The following is a 23,366-nucleotide window of genomic DNA, read 5'->3' as shown; positions in this document are numbered from 1 at the left end:
TTTAGTGTCACTAACATTAATATGAAGCTGGATTCAGCATTTTCAAATACTGTTGGCATAATTATTCAAGTAACTAAAAAAAAATTTAAAATATAAAATTAAAATTTAAAATAAAATTTAAAATTTAAAAAATTTAAAATATTTAGTCTGACTGTACATGTTACTCGATTAATGACATAGCTAACAATCTAAAAGACAGCTAATGTGAGCATGAACAGTTTTATGCCAAGTTCCTTCTAGATTTCTGTATAATGTCCAAATTTCACTTCAAATTCTCCGACAGCTTATGTCAAAAAATAGTCCTTTAGAAATGTTTGCTGTTTTCAGTTGCTCGATCCTTTTCAAAATGGGAAGATGACTACATATATGGATATCTAGGAACAACATACACATTGTGCTATCAAGCACATCAAATTAGTACAGTAAATGTTAAAAAAAAAAAAGCCTTAGTAGTGTAGAAAAACTGGAGTCTAGACAAAAAGCACTGAAACATGAATTGGACATCATCTCACATCATATTGAATACTGTAAGAATTTTTGAACCCAACACCTCAAAAACATGTAGCAAAAATAAGAGGTTTAAACGTGAGCAGCAAGGATAGTTAGAAGTATAGAGAAGTTTCAGTGAAAAAAATAAATGAGCTTGCTCTTCAGTCTATAAAAACATGGCCGAGCTGTAAAGCAATGCGTGTGGAATACCACGTGATTTTACAGAGAAGGCAGAGAAACACATAAGGACAGCAAATGATAATCTCAATATAATAAGTGGGGTACAACTGAATACAAGGCAGAAGGTTTAGAATAAAAAAAGTTCATGCTTTCTGCAAAAAGTAGTAAACCTGCCTTACTGAGCGTAAAAACTAACAACCTTAAGATTGCTGGTGCTACCAATACAGAATATGCAAAGGATGGGAACTGCAAAGGTGTTTTTAACAGCCTAGGTAGTCTTATGTACAGGCAGATAATGACCATACTACAGACCCCCTTTCTAGAGAGGGAGCATGCCAGGAAGGTGTTATGTAACAATCTGACAAAAATTAACAGCAATGTTAATTGAATAGTTGCACTACACAGTTAAGTAACAGTCTTTTTAGAATCTTGAACTAGGCACAGAATATTTATTTGCTTAAATTCCACCAGTCAGTTGCAATGAATGCTGAGGAGTTAAAACTGAAAAAAACACAAACCAAAGTGCAGAACTTAGGACGCTGCACATGATGGCAGAGAAACTTTTTAACCTGTACAGTCTGTCAGCAAAAGATTCCCTGAGCAAGAAGCCACACACGAGAACAATCTCATACCAATGGTATTTCAGTGATATGGCTTTAATTTGGGTGGAGAGATGTAAAAACTGAAGTGTGATGCTTCTGTAATTACACAGCTATTTACAGAAAAGAAACACAATGCTTCTAGCTTTCAAAAAGCCCTATATTTAAAATTTATGCCAATTTAAATCCACTCTTTCCCGTAACTTAGTTACTATGAAAATTAAAAAAGAATTTATATAAAACTAGAAGATGATAGATTCTGTCATTTAAGAGCAGTTTTCCAGAAATAGTTACAGCTTGGTGAAGATGGATGATCTCTTAAGCTTAGACTAGGGAAAGCAGAGGAAAACAGCATTAAGCCATGAATGAAATTGAAAGAAAACAGGCATTACAGCTGTGTCACAGATGAGGACAAATGTACCAGTGATTGATACATTCTGTAAAAGGTGCTTCCTGGGTGCAGGGCTTTTTTGTTAAGTTTCGGTAGCAACTCAAACATGTTAGTGATTTGGTTGGCAAAATCTGTGCAAAGATTCAAACAGTACCATCATCTGATAGTAGTCTATCACTAATTATAGTACTATGTCCAAATAAAAATTTCATATCCATTCTAGCTAATGGAAATGAAATTAGGTCAAACTATTATTGCTGTAAAAGTTAGAGCAAACTTATCTGTAAAGACCTTAGAATTTTAACTTAGACTTGATCTAAACTATTACTAGTTGAATGTATAGTTCATATACAATTGAAATTCCTGTTATATATGGCCTTCTTGGGAATTTTCTGTAGTTGTGGGCTAGAATCCATTAGAATTCTTTATACCTAGTGAGGTGTCCTTTTGCATTCATTTCCTCTGTGTTCTTTCTCTATCTGTATTTATTTACCTCATATAAGTACTTCAATTAACTTGACATTCTTCATCTCCTTTGATTAGATTTATACTCAAAAGACATGTATAGATGTCAAATGACACAAGCAGATTCTAAACAGAAGAGTGAGCAACTTCTTTGAGGTTATATACATGAGATATATTAAAACATCAAGAAATTTAAAGATTAGCTTACTTAGCAATATTTCACAGAACTTGCTGTCAAGCCATTACAAATTCCAAGTAAAAAATGGGTTGAAGAAATGGTGATAAAGCATGAATGAAGAAGTCACTGACATCACCACTTCATGAAAAAATCTGACCTGAACATATCAACACCTCACTCCTAATTCCTCACTACATAGAAAACCCCTCAAAATAACACACTTTAGAAAATGCCAATTAAGTTTTCTTAATGGAAACTATCAACACCTTGTTGCAAAACTCAGTTTCCTTTAAATGAAAGTCCCTCTAAAAAAGCTATAGGAAATACCATCACTCAGATTTCTCATGTCGTATATTAACATCTGAATAAAAAGTAACATCCTGTGATGTTTTTACCAAAATTAGAATTAAAACTACATACCTGCGGTGTGAGAAATTTTTCAACCCTTTTGGCTATGAAGTTTTTCTCCAATATGGAGTTTACTGATGGTCTATTCCTAGGATTTCTTTTGAATAACTGTGATAGCAGATTACGTAAGTCATAGGAGTAATGCATAGAAACAGGAGGAAAAGGTCCAGAGATTATCTTCAGTACCAAGTTTTTCATGTTACCAGCTTCAAACTGTATCAATAAGGAAGAAAGCAGATACTTAATATTACTGTTTGTCCCCATGTAATACAGAATCACAGATAAAGATGAAGAGAACAACAAAAAAACCAACACACATTTCCTTGCCCCAACATATGAAAGAAATTTTCACAGCCATCAACAGTCTACATCAGCAGTTTAAAATATTCTGCTGCCAAGTGTTCTGGTTACAAGTACATCAAAATACAGACATTTCATACTACAGAGATATTAATTTCGCTAACAAATAATTATTTCCCTCCAGATCTAGACTGACAATGATATGTAATTAAGGATAAAATAATTATAAAACTATATGCTCGATCTCCTCTCCAAACACTTCCAACCATCTGTCCTTTTAAGTGAAACCACATTTCAAATGAAAGAATGTAAAGCATTTACACCCATTCAGTGTAAAATCCAAAAGAATGTTTACACTTTGGCTTAATGCCAGGAAGCAGAGCACACCATTTCAATTCCTTTGAACACTTAAAGGGTAACAGTCCATATCACAGAAAAAAACCTATTCTCATCAACTCTCAGAAAGGAACATTGTCAGCATTGCTGCCTCAGAAACAATCAAGCAATAAGAAATGACAAAAGCTTGTTATGAAATTCTTATCCCTTTAACTTTTTCTTATGTTTTTCATGTTTTCATCTTTTTTTTTTACTTTTCATAAAAAGAACTATTGGGGAAAAAAACAAACAAACAAAAAACACCACCACCAAAAAACCCACAACCAAAACAGGACAGAAAAAATGTTTTTTCTTCCTTTCATAACTGGAAAGTTGATGATAAAGATGTATTATGCAAAACAACACACACACAAAAAAGCTACTCCTTTAATCTTCAGAGTTTTGTGTAAAAACTATTTCTGGTTGAAAATCAAATGAATTAATCCATCAGCACAAAAGCTGACAGTCCAAGTTCACACTTTCAATGAAAACGTCTAGTGTTTGGAAAAACACTTTTCACAGTACCATTTGTTATAGCACCTAACAATTTTTTTCACATTACAAAGTTCCTTAAAAACCTTCACTGAAAACAAAACATACAGTTCTAAGGTTTCTGGAGAGATTGGCATGAACCAAAAGAGATGGGAAATGTTGATCAGTATGCAAAGAGATTAAAACGTTGAAAGTAATTTTAAACAGACACCACAAAAGCTTTCATCAACTGAAACCCATTTGCATAACATCAGGAAAATGCCTGTTTGAAATCACTATTCTTTTAAAGAAACAAGATGTTTCTACTCACCGCATGTTTAAGGGTGCACATTTCATAGAGAACACAACCAAGGGCCCAGATATCACTGTATCAAAGAGAACATATGGAAGTATTAGTTCTAGGTGTAACATTGCCAGTTAGTTTGGTATGTCTGTGAACCCTACCCTTGAAAATTAAAGGCTGTATTTTTATAATGTACAAGCTCCCTTGTACCTTGCATCCTACAAAACCTCAAGGAAAAAAAAAAATTAACAACCAAAAATAAGACCAGTCTGAAAATCAGATGGGTTTATTTTAGCTCAAGACTTTATTTAGATATTTTCACTCGAACCACACCAGTCAGAGGAATTAGACTAAAATACAAAGGCTTTTTTTCTGTTATATACTATTGCTTGAGGTCTTTGAATTGAACAACAACAGAAAAAGCCAACTAAAATCACCATCCAGCTCAGTCACTACAATTCTTCAAGTCAATTTACTGAGTTCAACAGTGACCTTACCCTCACTCATTAGAGGATTACAAAATTTGGTGAAAATAACATTGGACAGTAAGTCCCACGTAGGAGAAAATGAAGGACAAGGAATTGAAAGAATTTTCAATTGTGATTTTTTAAGAAATCAAATTAAATTTGTATAAGGCACTCAGAGCAGCAATGGATGCAGAGCTCAGTGAAGCATAAAACTAACTTGATAATGACTACATTAATTATGTTGGGGATGCTGTTACCAGATACAGGCTACTACCAGGTCAGCAAATGCACAAGCAAAGTATCTGTATAACTTTGTGATCTGAAGCAAGCTGAGCCACCTACCTATGCATGTGCTTAGAGAATCCAGTTACTATGTCTGTGACTTCATCCTCAACACATTTTCACATTCATACTGCAAAAATTGAGCCAGTACAACTACTGTCTAGATAGACAAAAGCAGAGCCATAACTAAGAACACAGACAGATCTAGGACTTGGAGCATTAAGCTAAATAAACTCTGCATCATATGACTTTGTACTGCAGAGACCTACAAAGGCCCCACTTACACAGTGAGACTCAGTGCCTTCCTTGGTCAGCGATGAACCAATACCAGTTAATCATGTGGTACAACAGCTTCGGATTTCCTAAGAACTCATTTTCTCCTCCCTACCAGAACTGTTTAATAAAATGCTTATTAGTACCTTTTATTGTTGTAAGGTTTGTTCTGACATATTTCAGGTGACAAATAGTATGGTGTTCCTATGCAAGTGCGAGCCAACTCAGCGGTACTAAGAAAAAAATAAGAATGAATATTAACTAATAAACTAACATTATATGTACAGATTGCATTTTAGAAGATTAAAGAGATTTAGATTAACAGAGAAAACAGCAGCAAAAGCAAGTTACCTGTTAAGGACTCTGGCGATTCCAAAATCTCCCAGCTGTATTGTTCCATCTTTTGTTAAAAATATATTCTTGATATAGAAATTTTAAGAAGTCTGTTAATTAAAACATCCACAGAACTGCACACTTTTTGTTCTCTATATGTTTTTGCTAAGCATAAAGATTTCTACCATTCTATCACTCTGAAGTCACTAACGGTACTGTTATTAACTACTATAAAACAGCAGATTTCAGTCACACTTCATCAAAATTAAACACTATTACACATTATAAAATATTATCTTTTCTGGTTCCACACATTAATATACAAGTAATACTCGAGTAGATTCCCCGAACAGCCTCATCTGTTTGTGCAAATATCATATAAACCTCTTTGCAACGACTCTGAAGAAAAAAAGCGTTCCCAGTACTTGAAGTATTTACGCAAAAAGACCATTTTCCATATTTTGCCAACTTGCACTAGCAAGTAGTTACTTTGATAGTAAATTTAGTTTAAAATTAATTACCTACATACCTGTGACTTTATGTCCCGATGCAAGATTTTTCGATCATGTATGTGTTTTAGTGCTAGACAGATTTGTACAAACCAATCCAGAATCTACATATAAAAGAAAACTCAACATGAGAATTTCTTAATCTGAAATAATATAAAATGAAATAATATTCACTTACATAACTAAAATATTATCAATTTTATAACTGTAACACAAGATTTCACTCTTCCCACAAATCTGTCATTTATACTATAGAATAATTAAAAATGTAACAGTACTGTCACTATAATGCCAACTTCTTGATGAAGACACCTGTGACTCAAATTAGATATTAAGCCTGAGACTACTAGTTTCATTATGTATTATAAAGCTAACAAAAGTATGTAATATGAATTTGATTATCTAAAATGTTTAAGACATGGAACTGGCATCTTAAAGATTGCATTTTAGCTGTAACCAATACAAGTCATCTTGTAGTCATTAAACAACAGTGCTAAGAAGCAATACTGATGTTTAAAGAAAAAACTATTTTACCACCCTGTAATTTTATGTCTATTACCTTAAAAAAGTACAAAGCAGATTTAAATACGAACAGCAACATAACAACCTACAACTAGAAGATTACAAACAGGCCAACAAAATCCTTTTTTTTTTTTTTGTAAATTTGTAAAAACAGAATATAAAAAGGGACTAATGGCAAGAACTTTTCCACGTGAGTAGTTGTTTTACATCCCCAACTTAGATGTACGTACATGTCAAAAGTACAGCATAATGCAAGGTGCAATTTTCACTTTTCCATTGTAATTTTTTCTTTTACTAAAGACCTTAAATTAGGAAAATCCTAAATTTTACAAATTATATTCCAAAAGTTTCATGATTACCCTATTCTAAAATAACACAAATAGACCTAATACACTACTAAGCCTTTCTAACCACAGGTAAATTGAGATCCTAATTGGTACAGACACGAAAGCACAGGAGCAATTGATACACAAGGATATATATGCCAGTTCTAATAAAAAATGAATCCCACAGAATCTATTTTAACTTAATTAAATCAGTATATAAAGCCCTCTCCTTTTTTCCAGAATCTCCCGCAGTACAAATAGCTTTATAATCAGCATCACAGGAAAAGAAAATCTGATGGTATACTTCCAATGTTATTTTTTTTTCTAATGGAAAACAAAACTTTCAAATTAGGTAAACTTCAGTTTGTTGTATTTCCTATTATTATACTTACAAAGTATGTTATTTTGTCCTTCAATAAATTAAAACCAGCATTACAAACCAAAAACCCTGTGCTGTTACATCTTTTAACGAAAACCCAACACACAACAATTTCAAATGCTTCAAAATAATCATGTTGTCTTGCAGTATTTTTCACTTCTCAGATTTTCTTTACTTTGCAAGAGAACCAACTATTTTTAAAGCATCTTAGACATACAGACAAAATCCCAAGTAACAGAACCCTGGATTTCCAGCTACATTGTCTTTTTTCTTCTTCTTCTCTTTGAAGATAATAGTGTAACTGACAGCAACAAGAATCACAATCTGAGAATCTCCTTTTAGGTTAAGCAACTATCTACCAAACTGAATCAAAATAATTTAAAACTCATTATAAAGTATAATGCAACAAAACACTGCAGCAGCAGCTTACTGTTACCTGATCTTCAGAGAATAAGATTCCTTTCTGGGCATTTATTTTTTTAAATAGGTCTCCTCCTTCACAGTAATCCATCACAATGTAGAGACAACCATTTTCTGAAAATAAGATACAAAGCATTTAAAAAAGAAAAAAAAGACCCATCTTTAGCATATCTGTCCAAATAGCTTCACTCAGTCACAGAAAAAATAACAGAAATTTTAACCTTTATACATGCAGCTTCAGGTATCTTTTTTAGTCCTTCTGTCAAACTTCAAGTAACTATGCTTTTAGTAAGTGTCACAACATCATTTTCCCATTTCCATTACCATCAGGCTATTTTGAGAGGGACAAAATATTCCATTGGCAAAACCAATGCCCCCAAATAGGGGGCAAATAGGGTTCAAAACCACTAGGAAATCAAAGACAATAATTTTATGAATGAAATATAAAACCATTCATCAACCTACTTCCAATAATTTTATAGATCACCTACCCTAGAAAAAGGATCTTCTGATATAAGGCAAAGAGTTGCCTCTATTTGTCTAATTCTTTCTTGGAGTTTTACCTGGCCAAGGTACTACTTGCTGTAAGAGCAACAAAGTGACAATCATCAGCTCTCATACCCAACAGAGTTCATTTCAGAGAGTGAAAAGCAGTAATAAAACTTCAGTAGACAATGGTTGATGGAAACAATTACTTTCTCTTTTTTAAAATTTAATTTGGGGAGATTTCAAAAAATCCAATTCAAGCTTCCAATTCACTAGAAAGTTTGAATATATTACATAATATTGCATATTACATTCCATACAAAGTTACAGTGATGTTCCCAAATGCAATCTTTTCCAGTTACTGATGAAAACAAACAAACAAACAAAAAATTATTTGGAGGAAGCAAATTGTACATTAGTAAAGCCACAAGAACTATACTAACCAGGTATTAGACATGGTTTTGAGAAGAGACGAATAAATAAATAAAGTGTATCACATGCTGCTTGAAAGGTCTTACTTATGAAAGAATTAGCCACAGCACTTAAAATCTCTAGATAAAGTAGAATTAAATAATCTCAAGTTTCACCCCTACAGAATCATTTCCAAATCTTTATTTCAACACATTAAACCCAGGAATCTTCTTCTGTGCTTACAGTTGTTTGTACCTTAATTAAGCTTTAAAATTGGTATTATTTTAAAAGATGATCCTAGGTGTCTGTATTTCTTGCAGACCTGTTGCTGAAATAAGTCTCTTTCATAAATCAAATCATATGCTTAAAGTCAATATGCTTTAGCAATAATGATGCAACAAGAAGTATTTTGAATTACAGATTATAGGAGCAACCTACTAAGAAGAAAAAATAAAGTCTTAAAAAATGGGCCTCTATTACAGAGAAAACAGAACCACAGGTTTATGAATGAGAAGACTATGACTGTACAGTATGACTATGGCATATATTATAATTTAACAAATAGAAAAATTAAAAGCCCCCAATCAAAAGTATACAAAAGTTGGAAGAAAGGAGGGTAAAAAGAAAAGAGCAGTGTTTCTAAACAGTATCTCAAAAAAATATTTAGGTTATATAATAGTATTTTAACTTATGCAACAGGCTCTTGGCATCTACTATTTGTTCTGCTCATCTCCAAATACATTCACTGTGAAAAAATTGTGGAATTATATTGCTTCTTCATTCATAGCTTGATGAAGCAAACAGTCCCAAATAGCAAATAGTCTATCTTTCTGGCTCTGAAAGCAATTACATGATTGCAATTACTGAAGATTGTGTTTTAAGGCAGCAAATGTGGAGATAAAATTGCTGTTGCTAGGTTATCAATAGCCAGATTTAGACCATATACATATTTAACATACACAGGCATTCAAGCCATTAGTGTATATGCAAGAATTCAAGAAGACAGACTCTGGAGAAACAAGGGAATGCAACCCTCTCATTTAAACAGATGTGTGTAAGGAAGAGATGTGAATATTTCTGTTTAATTGTTGCACTTTTTCAATTATTACTATTATTAACAAGTGTGGAGAGGAATTGTAAAAAAAATACAACTAAAAAGAAGTTAAGCAATTATGACAGTATGAAAAAGACTGATTAAAAAGAGAAAAAAAGCACTGATTTTCACACTATGGGCAACTAAGTAGTGCACATACTACTATCTATTGTTACTATCATTATTTCAGGTTCTACTTAATTAATAAATCTTACCTTCAAATGACTCTCTATACAGGACAATATTTGGATGTTTCATATTAGCCAATACAGCAACTTCTCTCCTTGATTCTTCTCTCTCCTTATTTGACATCTTCAGAAGGAAAATAATGATTTTTTGAAACAAATAGGAATACAAATAAAAAAGAAATTAAAAAAAAAACCAATGATGATCACTCACCTTAGAGATGTTTATTTCTTTAATAACATACTGCTGGCCATTTTCTTTAGCTTTGACAAGAATTGCTTTCCCAAAGGACCCTTCTCCAATCTTTCTCACTTTAATGTATTTATCCATGGTTATCTTCTTAAGGCATCCTTGCTTGAGCGCTAGGTGAAAAAACGCCAAAAAAAGCTTTAGATAGCCATACTTAGTCATCTAGCCTGCCAGTTAACGTTACATTTTCTTCTTACTCAAAATGTCAATCCATTTGCCTTCCTCAGTTGCATCCTGTGTTTTGTAGTTCTGCAAATCATCTAGCTCTTAATCTCAATTCCATTTAGGTACAGTTGGGTCACACATCAGGTACAGTGTGCAAAAGGGCTGAATTGCTAAACTGGTTTCATCTTGAGAGACAGTATAGGAAAATGATGCAGTTTATCTTTAAAAACAGCAAGCAGTGCAATTAACTTCTGATTCAGCTAGCACACAAACACCATATAAAGCTATGTCAGCTGATTAAAAATCTTTCATTCAACTTAACTTGGAAGAACTATTATATTAAGGGGAGAAGTGCTAAGTGCTGTTTGTTAAGAAGCACTAGATCCAGTATTTTCAAACATTGCTATTAAAAAGCCAAAAATTGACTGAATTTAAGAGATCCCCCATCAAGTCTAGCATCATCATTCAATATAGAAAGGTATGAGCTTAATCCTTACTGAAAACCTAGATGTCTTTCCATGTCACACAGAAAATAAATCCATTAGAATTGGTGAAAATCAGTGCTTCTAATCTACTGACCAACTGACTACCTATTGAGATTGAAGAGATTACTCAACTGAATGTTGATGGTATTTAAGTTTATATATTAAAAAACACTTTCATAAAAATAACTCACTAGTGAGCTGCATGGTTTACTAAGTTTTCGTCCTACGCCTGCTGTGTTTGTAATATAACCTATGCTGTACTACAACTACATCAAGTACGTTAGGTGTGATTTAGGGCTCCTACTGAACGCTGTTCTCTACAAACATAAACGATCAATAAGCAGCGTGTGAGCGAGAAGGCACAGTTCAGTCAAGCAGGGTATATCATTTTGTACTAGTTAGATGGCTTGTTTTTACCCACGGCATGGGAAATACAAGTCTTGAGACACGATCTCAGCACTGACAGGGCGTTGGCCTTCCAAGCTCTGAGCAAGTATTCATTTTATCCATCACGGACACGCACGAAAAGCGGCTTCTGCGCCAGGGCACACGTCTCATCCCCGCCAGTCGCTGGGCGCAGAGGTGAGGCGACAGACCCGAACCGCAACCAGGCCACAGAAAGCGGCACCGCACAGTGCCCGGTAGCCTGAGCCCGGCGATGGAAGGATGCCCCCAGGTCTGGCCGCGTTACCCAGCCGGGCCCCACCAGGCCGACGCCCCCGCACAACTGGGGCAAAACCGACGCTACAGCAAGAGACGCGGCCGAGGATTCCCCGCCCCAGGGCGACTGATAGAGTCGACCCCTCACCTGCCTGACCCCGCCAGCGGCTGTTATCGCCACCCCCATCCCGCCATACCTCCCCGCTGCGCCCTCCGCTCCACCGAGCCTCACGCCGGCGGCGGGCCCGCCTCTCAGCGCCTATTGGCGGGCCCGCCCCTCGGCTCGGCTCCCATTGGGAGAGGCGGCAGCTCGGCTGAGCGCCCTGCTCGGGGTAGCGGCGCGGTGCTTCACCCCGGTAACGCGCGGCCAGCGGGCACGTGACCCTCGGGGCGGGGCTCAGGCGGTACCGCCTGCAGCAGCCGCGGGCAGCGATCCCCGGAGCCATTTGCCATCGCGGTGTGGGTGCAGGGGGTGAGAATAACGAAGGCGCTATAAATCTTTCACGAACTACCCACGATCCGCGTGACTCTGTGTCCTGGCACCGGCAGCACGTGTCTTCCCCAGAAGGGAAACCTGTACGGGCAGGCGTACCCCACAAGTTGCTGTGCTCGGTCAGGCCAAGCTGCCCGCGCGGCAGCGGGCTCCGAGGTGTCCTCTGCGGTTCCCTCTACCCCTCGGTCACAAGTGCGTGTGATTTGCGTGTACGAGTGCAGGCTTGTGATCCACAAGGCTCTTTCCAATCTTCTAATTGGCTTAATCCATCCCCCTGTGCGCAGGCTACAAAGCACTGCTTATATGAACTAACCTCCGTGGATGTTACCAGTCATATGTGGAAGAACAAGCCCACTGACCCTGCCCCGGTATCATCCTGCAACCTCAATCCTGTCCATGTCTATTTAAGTTAACTCCTTACTGGCCTCGACATCTGGGCAGGAACTGAAATGCCCCGTGCCCTCCTCAGAGCGCTCTCAGCTCGGCCCTGATATAACCAAAACGTTCATATTCTGCAGCCGAAGCGCTTGTAGCATTTAGACGCGTTCAGACAGCCCAACCAGGCCACGCTGCTCTGAGCACCTCCTTTACCTGGGGCACCCGTTACTCCCCGTTCTGAAGACTCCCCGTTACCGCACGCTCTGCGCAGCGGCCAGCTGCGAGCTCGGCCTGGCATGGCCCGCCCTCACACAAGGGTCTGCCTCTCGCCTCACGCTGCGCCCCCGGCGAGGCGGGGAGGGAGTACCAGGGAGGGGGTATCATGGAGCGGGTCCCAGGGAACCGGCACCGGAGCGCAGGCCCGGGCCCCGGCCTCACCAGGCACGCGCCTAACGGCCGCCTGCTCTGGGGTGCTGCCGACACGCCACGCCACGCCACGCCACGCCACACCACACCACGGCCCCCGCGCCTCAGGGGAGTGGTGAGGGGACGGACGCCTGTCTGCGACGGACCCCGGGAACCGGAAGTCGCGGCGGTGACACATACTCCGGCAGGCGCCGAGTGCCGGCGCGTGCGTGCGTGCGTGCGTGGCAGGAAATCCCGCCCCGTGCCGAGGGGCGGGGCTGGGCGGCGGAGGGGCCGTTGGGCCGGGGCTGAGCCGGTGACCACCGCGTCCCGCGGGCCCGCCCCGGCGCTGCAGGAGGATGAACCAGCGCCTCCCCGGGGAGCAGCAGGCGGCGCCTCCCGGACAGGTAGGGGCGGGACTCGGCTCTGCTCTCCTCTCATTCCCTCCCTCCCTCCTTCCTCTCCCCCTCTCTCCCTGACTCCCCCCCCTCCTCTCTCTTCGGCGGAGGGGACAGTCTCCGGTGCATCGCGACTTGACAGGAGGGGCCGCGAGCGTGCCTCCCGGTCCTGTCCGCTGGCGTCGGGGCGAGCGGGGCCGACGTTGCGGCTCCGGCCCGACCGTGATGGGGTGGGAGGGGGAGGAGAGGAGAAGGCAGCCCCCGCAGCACGGCCCGCCTGCCCAGCGGCTGCTGCGTCCTCGTCAGCGAGACGGCTTCGTGCTGCGGCCGGGAGTCGGGAAGTGACAGAGATGGTGGTTCCGCATGGACCCCTCGGCTCACGTCTCCTTTTGCTCCGAAAGGGGAAAGGCTGGGGTGAGGGGGAGCACTCTGCGTGCTTACGCAGCGAGTGGCCTTTTGTCACCTGATTTCGGTGTTCTGTGGCAGCTTTTCTTCACATACGGAAAACTGAGGGCCTCGGCCACTTGGAAGAATGGTTTGGGTTGGAAGGAACGTTAAAGATATAGTTCCGACGCCCCCCCGCCTCCGTGGACCATCGATAGGGACACCTCCCACTAGACCAGATTGCTCAAAGCCCCATCTAGCCGGGCCTTGAACACTTACAGTCATGGGGCATTCACAACTTCCCTGGGCAACCTGTTCCAGTGTCTCACCACCCTCTTAGTGAAGTATTTCTTCCTAATGTCAATCCTAAACCTACTCACTTGTAAGATCCAGAGTCTCCTCCTCATGTAAGCAGTGTTACAAGTATCACTCTGCTTGAGTTGCTCACGTTATGTCAGCTCACAGGTTTGGTCAGTAAGGCTGCTGTTACACAAGAGAGGAAGATAATGGGTTCTTCAGAGAACCTCTTAATTAAATGGTAAGATTGGAGATCACTGATGTTAAAACTGAAGTTGACAGCATTTTGTCAACATCTTCCTGGCTTATCCAAACTCCTTCCCTTCCCAATCTAAGAACGTGGAGCTTACTGTAAAACAAATATTTATCAATTCTCACTTAAAATGAACAGTGGCAAATGTGACAATGAAAAATAGTGTTCTATCTGTGAAATATATTCAGTGTGGGATAGTGAATTTGCTGTGTCACACTTTAAAAGTACTAAACTAGGTAACACATGGCCTTAAAAGCAAAATAATGCTTCTGGTGCTGAATTCTGTTAAAATATATACACTTAAAAATATTTTTTGAAAGATATCCATAAATTATAATCAATTCGGTCTTAATACTTGCACCTCCTTTTTGGGGTTACTGGACCTTTCTAATTGGTGGTCCAGAATTTGTTGGAAAAAAAGAAAGTAAGTTCTTGGTTATTTAAGTGTCACAGGTACTGGTATTTCTTGCCTTTTTTCTTGATGCACTGTGAAGGGTTCTATGTTCTGTATCCCTTGGCAACACAGGTGCTTTTTTACAAAAACAGCTATTTGAATGAAGGACATGTTAGCATGACAGATTTGAAAGCAGATAGTTATCAATACTGCTTCTCCACTTTAGGAAACTTTTATATGCTGTAATATAAAATTAAAAAAAAATAAGTTGTGTATTTTAGGAAATGTACACTTGTGAAGTAAAAGGAGCCCCTAGAGAAACCAGTGGCTGTCATAATTTTTTCTATGATAAAAGTCTTACACTGGCTAACTGCTTTAAATTTGATGTCTTGTCTCTTTGATTGGCAAGCAGATGTAAACTTAGTGTTCAGTACTCAGACTGTCAAAATGCAAAGCATCTGCTTTGGAAAACTGCAGTTAGCTTGAAAATCACAGCTTGAAGCAAAATGAATTGGCGTGTGTCTGCGACACCTGTAAAAATAAAAGGTATATATTGCCCAGATTCCTTGTTTGCTTCTGTTTAGTATTTGTGTGTCAGTTCTGAAAAAACCCTGACCTGATAATAGTTGATGTCATGCAGAATGTGTATTGCAGTATTTCTAGAAATTGGGGAAAATTTTGTTTTTGCCCAGATCTTTGCAGCATCCAGTCTGTGAGTGGTTCACAAGGTAACTCTTCTCCCTGTGGTGCATACTTGGAAGTTAAAGTAATCCTGAGGTATATCTCAGTTCTCTCCCACCTGCTTAATACCAATTTGTAATAAGAACAAGCCTATCCAAATCCATGACTATGAAAGACAGTTGAAGCTGTTGGCCTTTGCTCTTCGAGACTGTATTGCTTTGAACTACTTTAGTTTATAAGCTTGTCTGCATTTTTCTTTGGTGGTTATGTTTGTGTTTCCCCTTGTGCTCTCTTCCATACCTAATATTTGTCACAAACTGATGTTTCGGTATCTTGCAAGTAAGAACCCAGTGTGGTGGTTATTCTATGAGCAGCTGAGTCTAGCTGTGTAATACTTGTCCTCCCCATTCACTGAAAGTACCCTTCGGTGCTTTTTCCTCCACCTCTTTGCTTTAGGGGCTCTCAGTGTGTTTCTTACCTTGGTGTTTGAACAGCAGAGTTGTATTCTTTGAATGTAAGCAGTAAAGCTGGGACCACTGTTTCAAGTTCACAAGCATTGCTGAAAGGCATTCTAGGAACACTGAGAATTTTTTTGCCTCCCCTCATTTAAGTGACCTCATATGCATGTGGATAGGTGTGGATAGGTGTTTCTGTGTAGATCATGTTTTCAGGCTAAAGTCTTGTGATAATTTGAAAAAATGATCATAAGTGATAGTTGGAGTTGCTTGAAAAATTTATCTTCCTGATTCTCAGAGTCAACATTTTGTGTCCCTAAACTTTTTGCTTTAGCTTGTCCTTGGCAGCAGTAGTTACCCAGTCAGCAGTGGCAGTAATCATGGGCAAAACTGCTCGTTTTCCCCAAACTAAGATGTCGTTTTTATACCTGTGTGATTTGAGAGCACGTTCCCGATTCTGTACTCTCCATGTCAGTCATGCCCTTCTGTCATAGCCTGAAAGTGCAGGTTCTATGTTGGCTGAGTTCCTAAAGCTCTGCACGTGTGAGGCCATTATTTACCTGTGCTCATGAATGAGGTATGCAGCTTCAGGCTCTGCTACACAGCACTTTGTACTTGTTAATATGCCAGGCTTTGGAAACTGAAGATGCTCAGAGTATTAAAAAAAGGTGACAGTTACAATTTCTATAGCTGTTTCTAGAATAAACCTTTATAAAATAACCTGAGATAATAATGTTTAGACAAAACAATGCCTTGTCTTATGATTTGTAAGAAATCAGTTTTAGAGCTCCAGAGAGGTTTCTAAAATATTCTAATTATTTCCCTCTTTTAGGACTTCAAGTCATTCAGCTTTTTTGTTTGTTAAGTATTTTGTTTAGGCTTTCTAGTTACAGGAGTAGACTCTGTGCTTTTGGAAGGTTCAAGGAGGAATAGTAAATGAAAAGTGAATTAAGTTTGGTAATAAAGCACTGACCCTTTGACAAAAATAACCTTTGCTGTTACTATTTTTCTCAATTTTGAGATATTTTCCTGAGTTTTTTCAGAGAAATTTATCAAAGAGGAAGTTCTCAAATGTGCAATTCCCATGTTCATGCTGTATAATGAAGAAATGTTTCTTAATGGAAATAATAAAAATCTAATTTCACTTCATTAATATGTTTAAATTACAGATAGAGCTACTGAAGTAACCTAATATTTTGACATACTGCTAGTTAAAATTTAAGTACTTGTTTTCCTGAATGTTAAAATTGTGTTTGAATTTCTTCTATTGTTATCTCCCAGTTAGTGTTCTCTGCCAGGTTTGTTGGGTTTGATGTGTTATCTGCTGTTCTTGATCTATTTCAGCTTTTCCCCTGAGCTTTATGTTACTAATTTGTCTGTTGTGTATGTGTTGGGAAAAAGAAAGAAAAATGCAGCTCTCCATATGCTTCCAAACACTCTCATTTTATGATGTGCAAAAGTGAATTTACAGATTTCCAAAAGGAAAGACAACTGAAGATTTTTTTTTAATTGTTGTTGCAAGTTTTGCTGCTTGTTGTGCAGAAAACTTGTATTCTCATATGGAACACTGCAAGAATGAATAAATACTTAAAATTATTACCAGTCTTACAGACTTACGAGTTTTCTTTTGTATTATGCTGAGACATGAATGCTCATTTAAGTTATCCAACAAGACTTACAAGACTGCAGAACATTTGAGATGACCTGACAACATGTGCACTGAGTATTCACTTAATACCACAACTGAAAGAATCTCAATGCTTTTTTTTTTCTGTAATAAATAAAAAACTCTCTGTAGCAAACAAACCCTTTCAGTTCTTTGGATAGATGTATTATTTTTAATAAATTTGATCTTGGAAGCAAGTGAATTGATCTCCTTTCTATGGTAATGTAACACATACATGTAACACATGTAACATTACATCTATGGTAATGTTACAACACATAATGTAACATGGTAATGTAACACAAGATAACTGTCATTCTTTTGAACTCTGTTAGCTAGCAACCTTTTAGTAAAGTATCTCTGTATCTTTTTTTCTGTAATTTTCAAAATTAAAAATCTACCACAGAGACACTTACTTTTTTTTTTTTTTTCCCTCATAAAATATCCAACTTGATGATTGCTTTTAGCTTGATACTGCTACTTGACAGTGGTAATTTCCTTCCAGACTCCTCTGCCAGAAAATTGTCTACATGACATAGTACAGATAATTTTTAGCAGTTGTGCTTGCCAGCCAGTTGGCTAAGTTTTACAGCTGGAAAGAAGAATATTCAAAGGAGGGGAACTTGCTGTGCATTCAGAACTGCTAGCACACTTGATTTAGTGAATATTTCACTTTTGGTAGTACATCTAGGGCTTTGCTACCCTATTTATTTATTAATCTATTTTAGAATCTCCTTTGGATAGTGTATATGTTTTTATTAAAAAGCAGGAACAAGCCATTAACAGTCTGATTTATTAACATCAGAAGCTCACAGGTGTCGAGGCATATTTATTTATTTATTTCATTATTTGAAGAAGACCAGAATGGCAATCTGTAATGGTTGGACAGGCTGTACTTCCAAAGATGAGGTGGCTCCTGTCTACTTAGAGCCAAGAAATTCAGCCATGGCCAGATCCTGGTGCCGTCTGCAAATTGCTTCGATGGTTCCTTATTTGTTGTTTTCTTCACTTTGAAGTTTGAAAATCATCAGTAGGAGATGTAAGCAGAAACCACAAGGTTTCACATGCAGTTGTCTGCCTAAGCTGTATTTTGGAGAACGCTGTTGGATTTCTTCCTTGATGTCATGGACTTTTCTGTGTTTATGAAGTTGGAATTCAGTAGGAAGATAGCTGTTGCTATCACGAAGATGCTTAGAGTTAAACTGTGGCTAATGTTGCTTTTTCACATTCCAGTTCGGCACCCTGAATTATAATTTTGTGTGTCAAGAATTAATAGTTTTCAAGTGCTTATCTTTCTGCTGGAGTCAGTGCACTCATATGCTTTCTCTTGGTTCACAAAGCCTTTTTTCTGCGATGGTCTCTCATTTTCTTTATATTACACTTTCTTTTTCATTCCCTGAGTACTTTCAGATCATTCAGATACAAATGTTTTGAGCTTGAATTAAGTTGTATCTGAAAGACACTTAAGTATGACCCTTAACTTATCAGTCTGTGCACATGGCTAAAGACTGTGCAGTGCATTTATCTGAAAGGATGAAGAAAAGTAGTGTGTATACATTGGTTTTGTATCACTCAGATACCTGCAGCAGAAGTCTACATTCACAAGAAGCAAAATCCTATTAAGAATTTAAAGAAAAGGTTGCACACTGTTGCTGTGCATTTGCATCAAACAGAAAATTAGCATCTTAGCCTAGGCCTCAACTGGCAAAAATTACATGGTCTACAGTGAAACGTACAGTCATGGTTCCTGCTCTTCAAAGGAGTAGTATGAGTTTTACCTTTCAGTTACCTTAGCAAATTTCAGTGTTATTGTCATCTGAGGATGTTCATAGAAGGAACACTGAAGATTTTTTTTTTTTTTTTTGCTAAGGGGATGGAACATCTTTTTTTTCCTAGATAAAATATTTCCAGCAATGGGCACTGACCCACTAGTTTTGAAATCAATACTATATCTTGCATGCATTTTTGCCTTTTTTATTTTTTCTTCTCTTTTTCTTTTTAAATTGTTAACTAAATCCCCCTTAAAGACTCTACCGGTAATGTAGCTGCTAATTACTGTGCCTGTGTGGTAGAGTTTTTTCTAACATACCAATAATTGAGGTTAGTTTAATAAGAGTAACTGTTTTTCTTTGCTAATCCAGCCAGTTTTGATTGAAAATAATTAAAAAGTACTCACTTATTAACTTGGTGAAAGTGAAAAGAAGCAATTCCTTCCATTAAGTAGATCAGGATCTTTGTGCCAGGTAATACAAGTCTTCAGCTGTCACAGCTATGGTTAAGCACAGCCTTAGTGGTTATGACATTTCAAGGAGTGGAGATGATGTAGTTTTGAATACTTTATACAAATTACAGTCAATGCCCTTAATGTTTGGAATCATATGACTAGAAGCATGAGTTCAGTATTCATCCTGTAATTAGTTGTACGTTTTTTGTTGTTTGTTTGTTGGTTTTGTTTTGTTTTTTAAGCTGAGAAAATAAAATGCCGTATAGAAAACGATTATTTATTACTGATTCTGCTTTTGTGAAGGTCAGATAATTCTGTATTGGTATGTATCATAAAAGTGAAAAGTATCATAAAAGTGGAAAAACTTCTCAGGGTGTTGTGATGTATTAAGTTTTTATGTCTAAGAGTAATAAGATTCAGTAGATTCTAGAATGTAGATATGAATACTGCTTTTTGTTACAATTTAATAGCTGATTGTTTTTATGCTTTACAAGTATTGTATTTTCATGGAGTTTTGCCTGTGTTTGTGATCTTGTCTTTCTTTCTTGTTTAAAAAATATTGAGTATGTCTTATTTTTTCTCCATGAGCATTGACTTTATTTTGGAAGTAGCTGTGAATGGAGCTAGACTAAACCTTTCCTATGTATATTTTTGTAAACTGAGTTTTTTTCCTCTGTTCTAAGACAATACTCAAATAGATGTTTTTTGTTTGGGGATTGGTTTGTTTCATTGTTTTTTTAACTCAAAAAGCTTCAGTTAAATGCCAGTGCTCCTTTGTGACTTTATTTTTCTAAATGTCTCCTAGGAATTGACCAAGATACTTTTTCTCTAAGTGAAAAATAGGAGCTATATATATTGCTCGTATAATAGGAGAAGTCCTGTTCCTGAGATTGGTTAAGTTAGTTTCACATGGGTTTTTGAATGCTGCAGAGAATTATTTTCTGTGTATTTATTTTTGTAAGGCTAGCATATGCATTTCCTAATTTTTAGCAGTTTGGTTCTTGAATATCCTTGAGAATTTTTGTGTTCTAAGCCATCTTGATAAAGTTCAGGAAAGCTGCTATTTTGCTAATCTTCCCTTCTGTATTTGATTTGAACTGTAAGACTTTTTTGAGACTTTCTGTGAAGAAATGTTCTGCTAGAAATGTTCTCCTCTATTGAGAAAAAAAAATACATTGAGAAATTCCTCTTGATTCTTTAATTTATTTTCCAGGCCTGAAGCTTGGCAGATGAGTGATGGTCTCATCTTGCTTATCACTCGTCATGTGACAGACAAAATAAATAAATGGAGGCTAGATATGTTGGGTCTGTGATGAAAATGAGATTGTAATTTTGACACCGGTGAGACCAAGGGTTGTTTTTTTTCAAAAATGTGTATCAAATTACTTTTCTATTGCTATCATTGCATTTCCTCTATTGTAGAACACGTTCTTATGTGTAAAAATTGTATTAGCAATTTTAATTTAGCCTGCTTTTGTTTTATGTCTGCCCAGAATTTCTCACTTAGTGTCCTTGTCTAGGGTTTGCAGGAAGGCATGTGTGAGATAGGGGACAGATGACTGCCTTTTAGCTCTTAGTACTAAACAGAAAAATGCATGTTATGCTAATTTTTGATTTATCAAGATTCTACTGAGTTTGGAAAATAAGTCTTCTGTTAAGACCAATTCTTGCGTTTTTTGTTGTTGTTTTATTCCTTTTTTTTCCTCTTTATTTTTTTCAACTATTCAAAGCAGATTTGCTATCTAGAAGATTAAGTTTTTACCCTTCCCAGGGGAATAACTAAGTTAAGATACATGTGTTTCCTGCAACCTCTTTGAGATAGTATTTTCATGTGTTTGTATGGAACAACAGAGGGCATAGTGGAGACTTGCAGATTAGTCAGGTCGCCTGACAACAAATGTCCTGTAAAACACACCTACTGTCCTGCTGTCTTCTCCAGAGACACTTCTCTGCACTGGAAGTGGTTCCCTCAGCTGACTTGATTCTCTGCTTGACCTTTTATCTGTAGAGCTTGAAAGATCAGCTGGATGTCTGGCTTTTGAGAGCAGAGAAGTGCCTGAGTTACGGTAGGATCTAATGTAGGATTTTTTTGTTTGTTTGTTTTTTCAGGCTTTTTTTGGGGGGGGGAGTTGGCTAACATTCAGGAAGTACTATTTTTCCACATTTGGAGTTTCTCTTGAGTAACCTCCATCTTTGTGCACTTGCTTTTTAGTGCCCATTTGGATAAAACGGGATCTGTGGAATTAATCTGACATTATAAAATGGCAACTTGAATTGTTAGTTCTTTCTTCACACCTACATAAACATTTGTGCAGGTTCTCTTGAATGAATGCACTCTTCCACTGTCCAAAAAGGCTGCTCTGCAACAGGCTATAGCAACTACCTGTAGCACCATACCAGTTCTCCTCTGACTGCTCTAGCCATAGAAAAAAAAATTTTCCTGGCTCCTCCTTTTCTTTATTATTGCTGCTATTATTTTTTCCAAGGAGAAGGTTACTCTCTGTGCCCTCATTGCTCAGTTTTCTTCACTCAATCAAGGCAGTACCTGCTAACAGTATAGAACATACATTTTTAAATTGCATTGAACATTTAACACAGCTCAAAATAGTCCATCTGTAACTTTGTATCTTAGTGTATTAAACAATGCTTTTCTTAAAGGCAGACATGGAAATCTAGTATGTTCACTTCAGCTGTCCTACTCTCAGTTAATTGCAGGTAGTGGTGGGCAAATTAGTGACTCACATGCTCTCAAGAAGTAATATTTTAGTCCAGTGTGGAGCTTATTGAACTGTTAAGGCTACTCATGGTCTTAGTGTCCTACATTCCTTCCATTGCTGCATGCTGATACAAAGCTGTATTTGTAGCACAGTGTCAGATACGCAGTAGTTGGGGTGCTTGACTCTCTGGAAATGTGAAGAATAAATGAAAAAGGTCTTAAGAACCTTGGTTAGGGTCCTCAAAATGAATGGTTTTCATGTTGCAGCTTTTGCTTGGTTGTTGGAGAAGTCTGTCAAAAGCAATACTTTTGCAGCAATAAAGGTGTAGTGTTTCAAAACACAAAGAGAAGGCCTGTAGTATCATGCCTACCACATAGTTGTAGGTATGCTTGTGCCAGAGGAATCATGTTTGTGCAGAGATGATGGTTTTTCACAGAGGGATTCTTCACAGAATTTCTGGTCTGGCTCTGGAGTGTCCATGGGTTTTCTTTGTCAGTTACTGATTAATTGATGAAACTTTCTCTTCCTTTGCAGTCCAGGTTGAAAGCATTTTTCATTATTGGAAGATATAGTATCTGTAATTGACTTTTCTGACATTTCTCTGAAGTGATTAAAAAGACATCCAAAGGGAGAGTTGCTTCTTTTATTCTGAATAGCAGGTTTGTAGTATGATTAACTGAAGCTGTGGAATTTAATTTAATTGTATCTTTTTTTTTTTTTTTTTTTTTAAAAAAAAAAAAAAAAAGATCTTCCACTTACAATCCCCCACTTTTATGCTGTAAGAAATAGTTCTGCTGAGACTGTAACAGGAAAATGTCTTTAATAGATGAAAAATTGGTATGTGGCTTCCAAACTTGGTGCTATAATTAAAAGACTGAGCAGGCTTTAGCCATACCCTAAGTATGTATCAAAGATAACAGCAATGTGTTAGTAACAGAATTCATGCCTCCCTAATTTGCATCTCTTAACACTATAGTACTGATTCCCTTTGAGCTCAAGTAATTGCTTTTGTTTTGTTTCTGCCTGTGGTTTACAAGTTACAGTCTCACTTTTGCACACTAACAGTAAGGATCTTCAAGAATGTTTGGAGGAGTTTGTATTTTGATTTGGGGTCCTGAGCTTTATGTGGAATTAGTAGCCCTTTTGGGGTCTAGATTTGCTACCTCTTTGTTGTTTTGATATGTTTACAAATAACTCTTTGCCATTGCTAACTGA

The 23,366-nt window shown here is 37.7% G+C and overlaps 2 protein-coding genes across 9 annotated transcripts in view; one reads left to right on the top strand and one right to left on the bottom strand.

Annotated features, from left to right (window-relative positions):
• NEK1 (NIMA related kinase 1) overlaps window positions 1–12,749 on the bottom strand; it is a 44,671-nt gene extending 31,922 nt beyond the window's left edge. The window contains exons 1-9 of the mRNA XM_030449695.1: window positions 12,491–12,749; window positions 10,061–10,209; window positions 9,877–9,973; window positions 7,688–7,785; window positions 6,045–6,128; window positions 5,534–5,601; window positions 5,329–5,415; window positions 4,188–4,242; window positions 2,723–2,923 (exon numbers count right to left, since the gene is read on the bottom strand). Of these exons, the coding sequence (XP_030305555.1) occupies window positions 2,723–2,923; window positions 4,188–4,242; window positions 5,329–5,415; window positions 5,534–5,601; window positions 6,045–6,128; window positions 7,688–7,785; window positions 9,877–9,973; window positions 10,061–10,209; window positions 12,491–12,575 (924 nt within the window). The 5' untranslated portion in view covers window positions 12,576–12,749. The remainder of the gene's footprint in view (window positions 1–2,722; window positions 2,924–4,187; window positions 4,243–5,328; window positions 5,416–5,533; window positions 5,602–6,044; window positions 6,129–7,687; window positions 7,786–9,876; window positions 9,974–10,060; window positions 10,210–12,490) is intronic.
• A 215-nt stretch (window positions 12,750–12,964) lies between these two features.
• CLCN3 (chloride voltage-gated channel 3) overlaps window positions 12,965–23,366 on the top strand; it is a 61,621-nt gene continuing 51,219 nt past the window's right edge. For 5 of the 8 annotated variants that reach the window (XM_030449474.1, XM_030449477.1, XM_030449476.1 and 2 more), the window contains exon 1: window positions 12,969–13,089. The gene's annotated coding sequence lies outside the window, so the exon portion shown is untranslated. Of the gene's footprint in view, window positions 13,090–21,442; window positions 21,501–22,917; window positions 22,989–23,366 lie in introns of those variants that run through there. The other 3 variants (XM_030449470.1, XM_030449473.1, XM_030449471.1) reach the window with 3 other exon arrangements.

Source organism: Calypte anna, chromosome 4A (assembly GCF_003957555.1).
Source record: "Calypte anna isolate BGI_N300 chromosome 4A, bCalAnn1_v1.p, whole genome shotgun sequence".
Lineage (NCBI taxonomy): Eukaryota > Metazoa > Chordata > Aves > Apodiformes > Trochilidae > Calypte > Calypte anna.
Note: the sequence above shows the minus strand (reverse complement) of the source record. Positions and strands in the feature narration are given on the sequence as shown.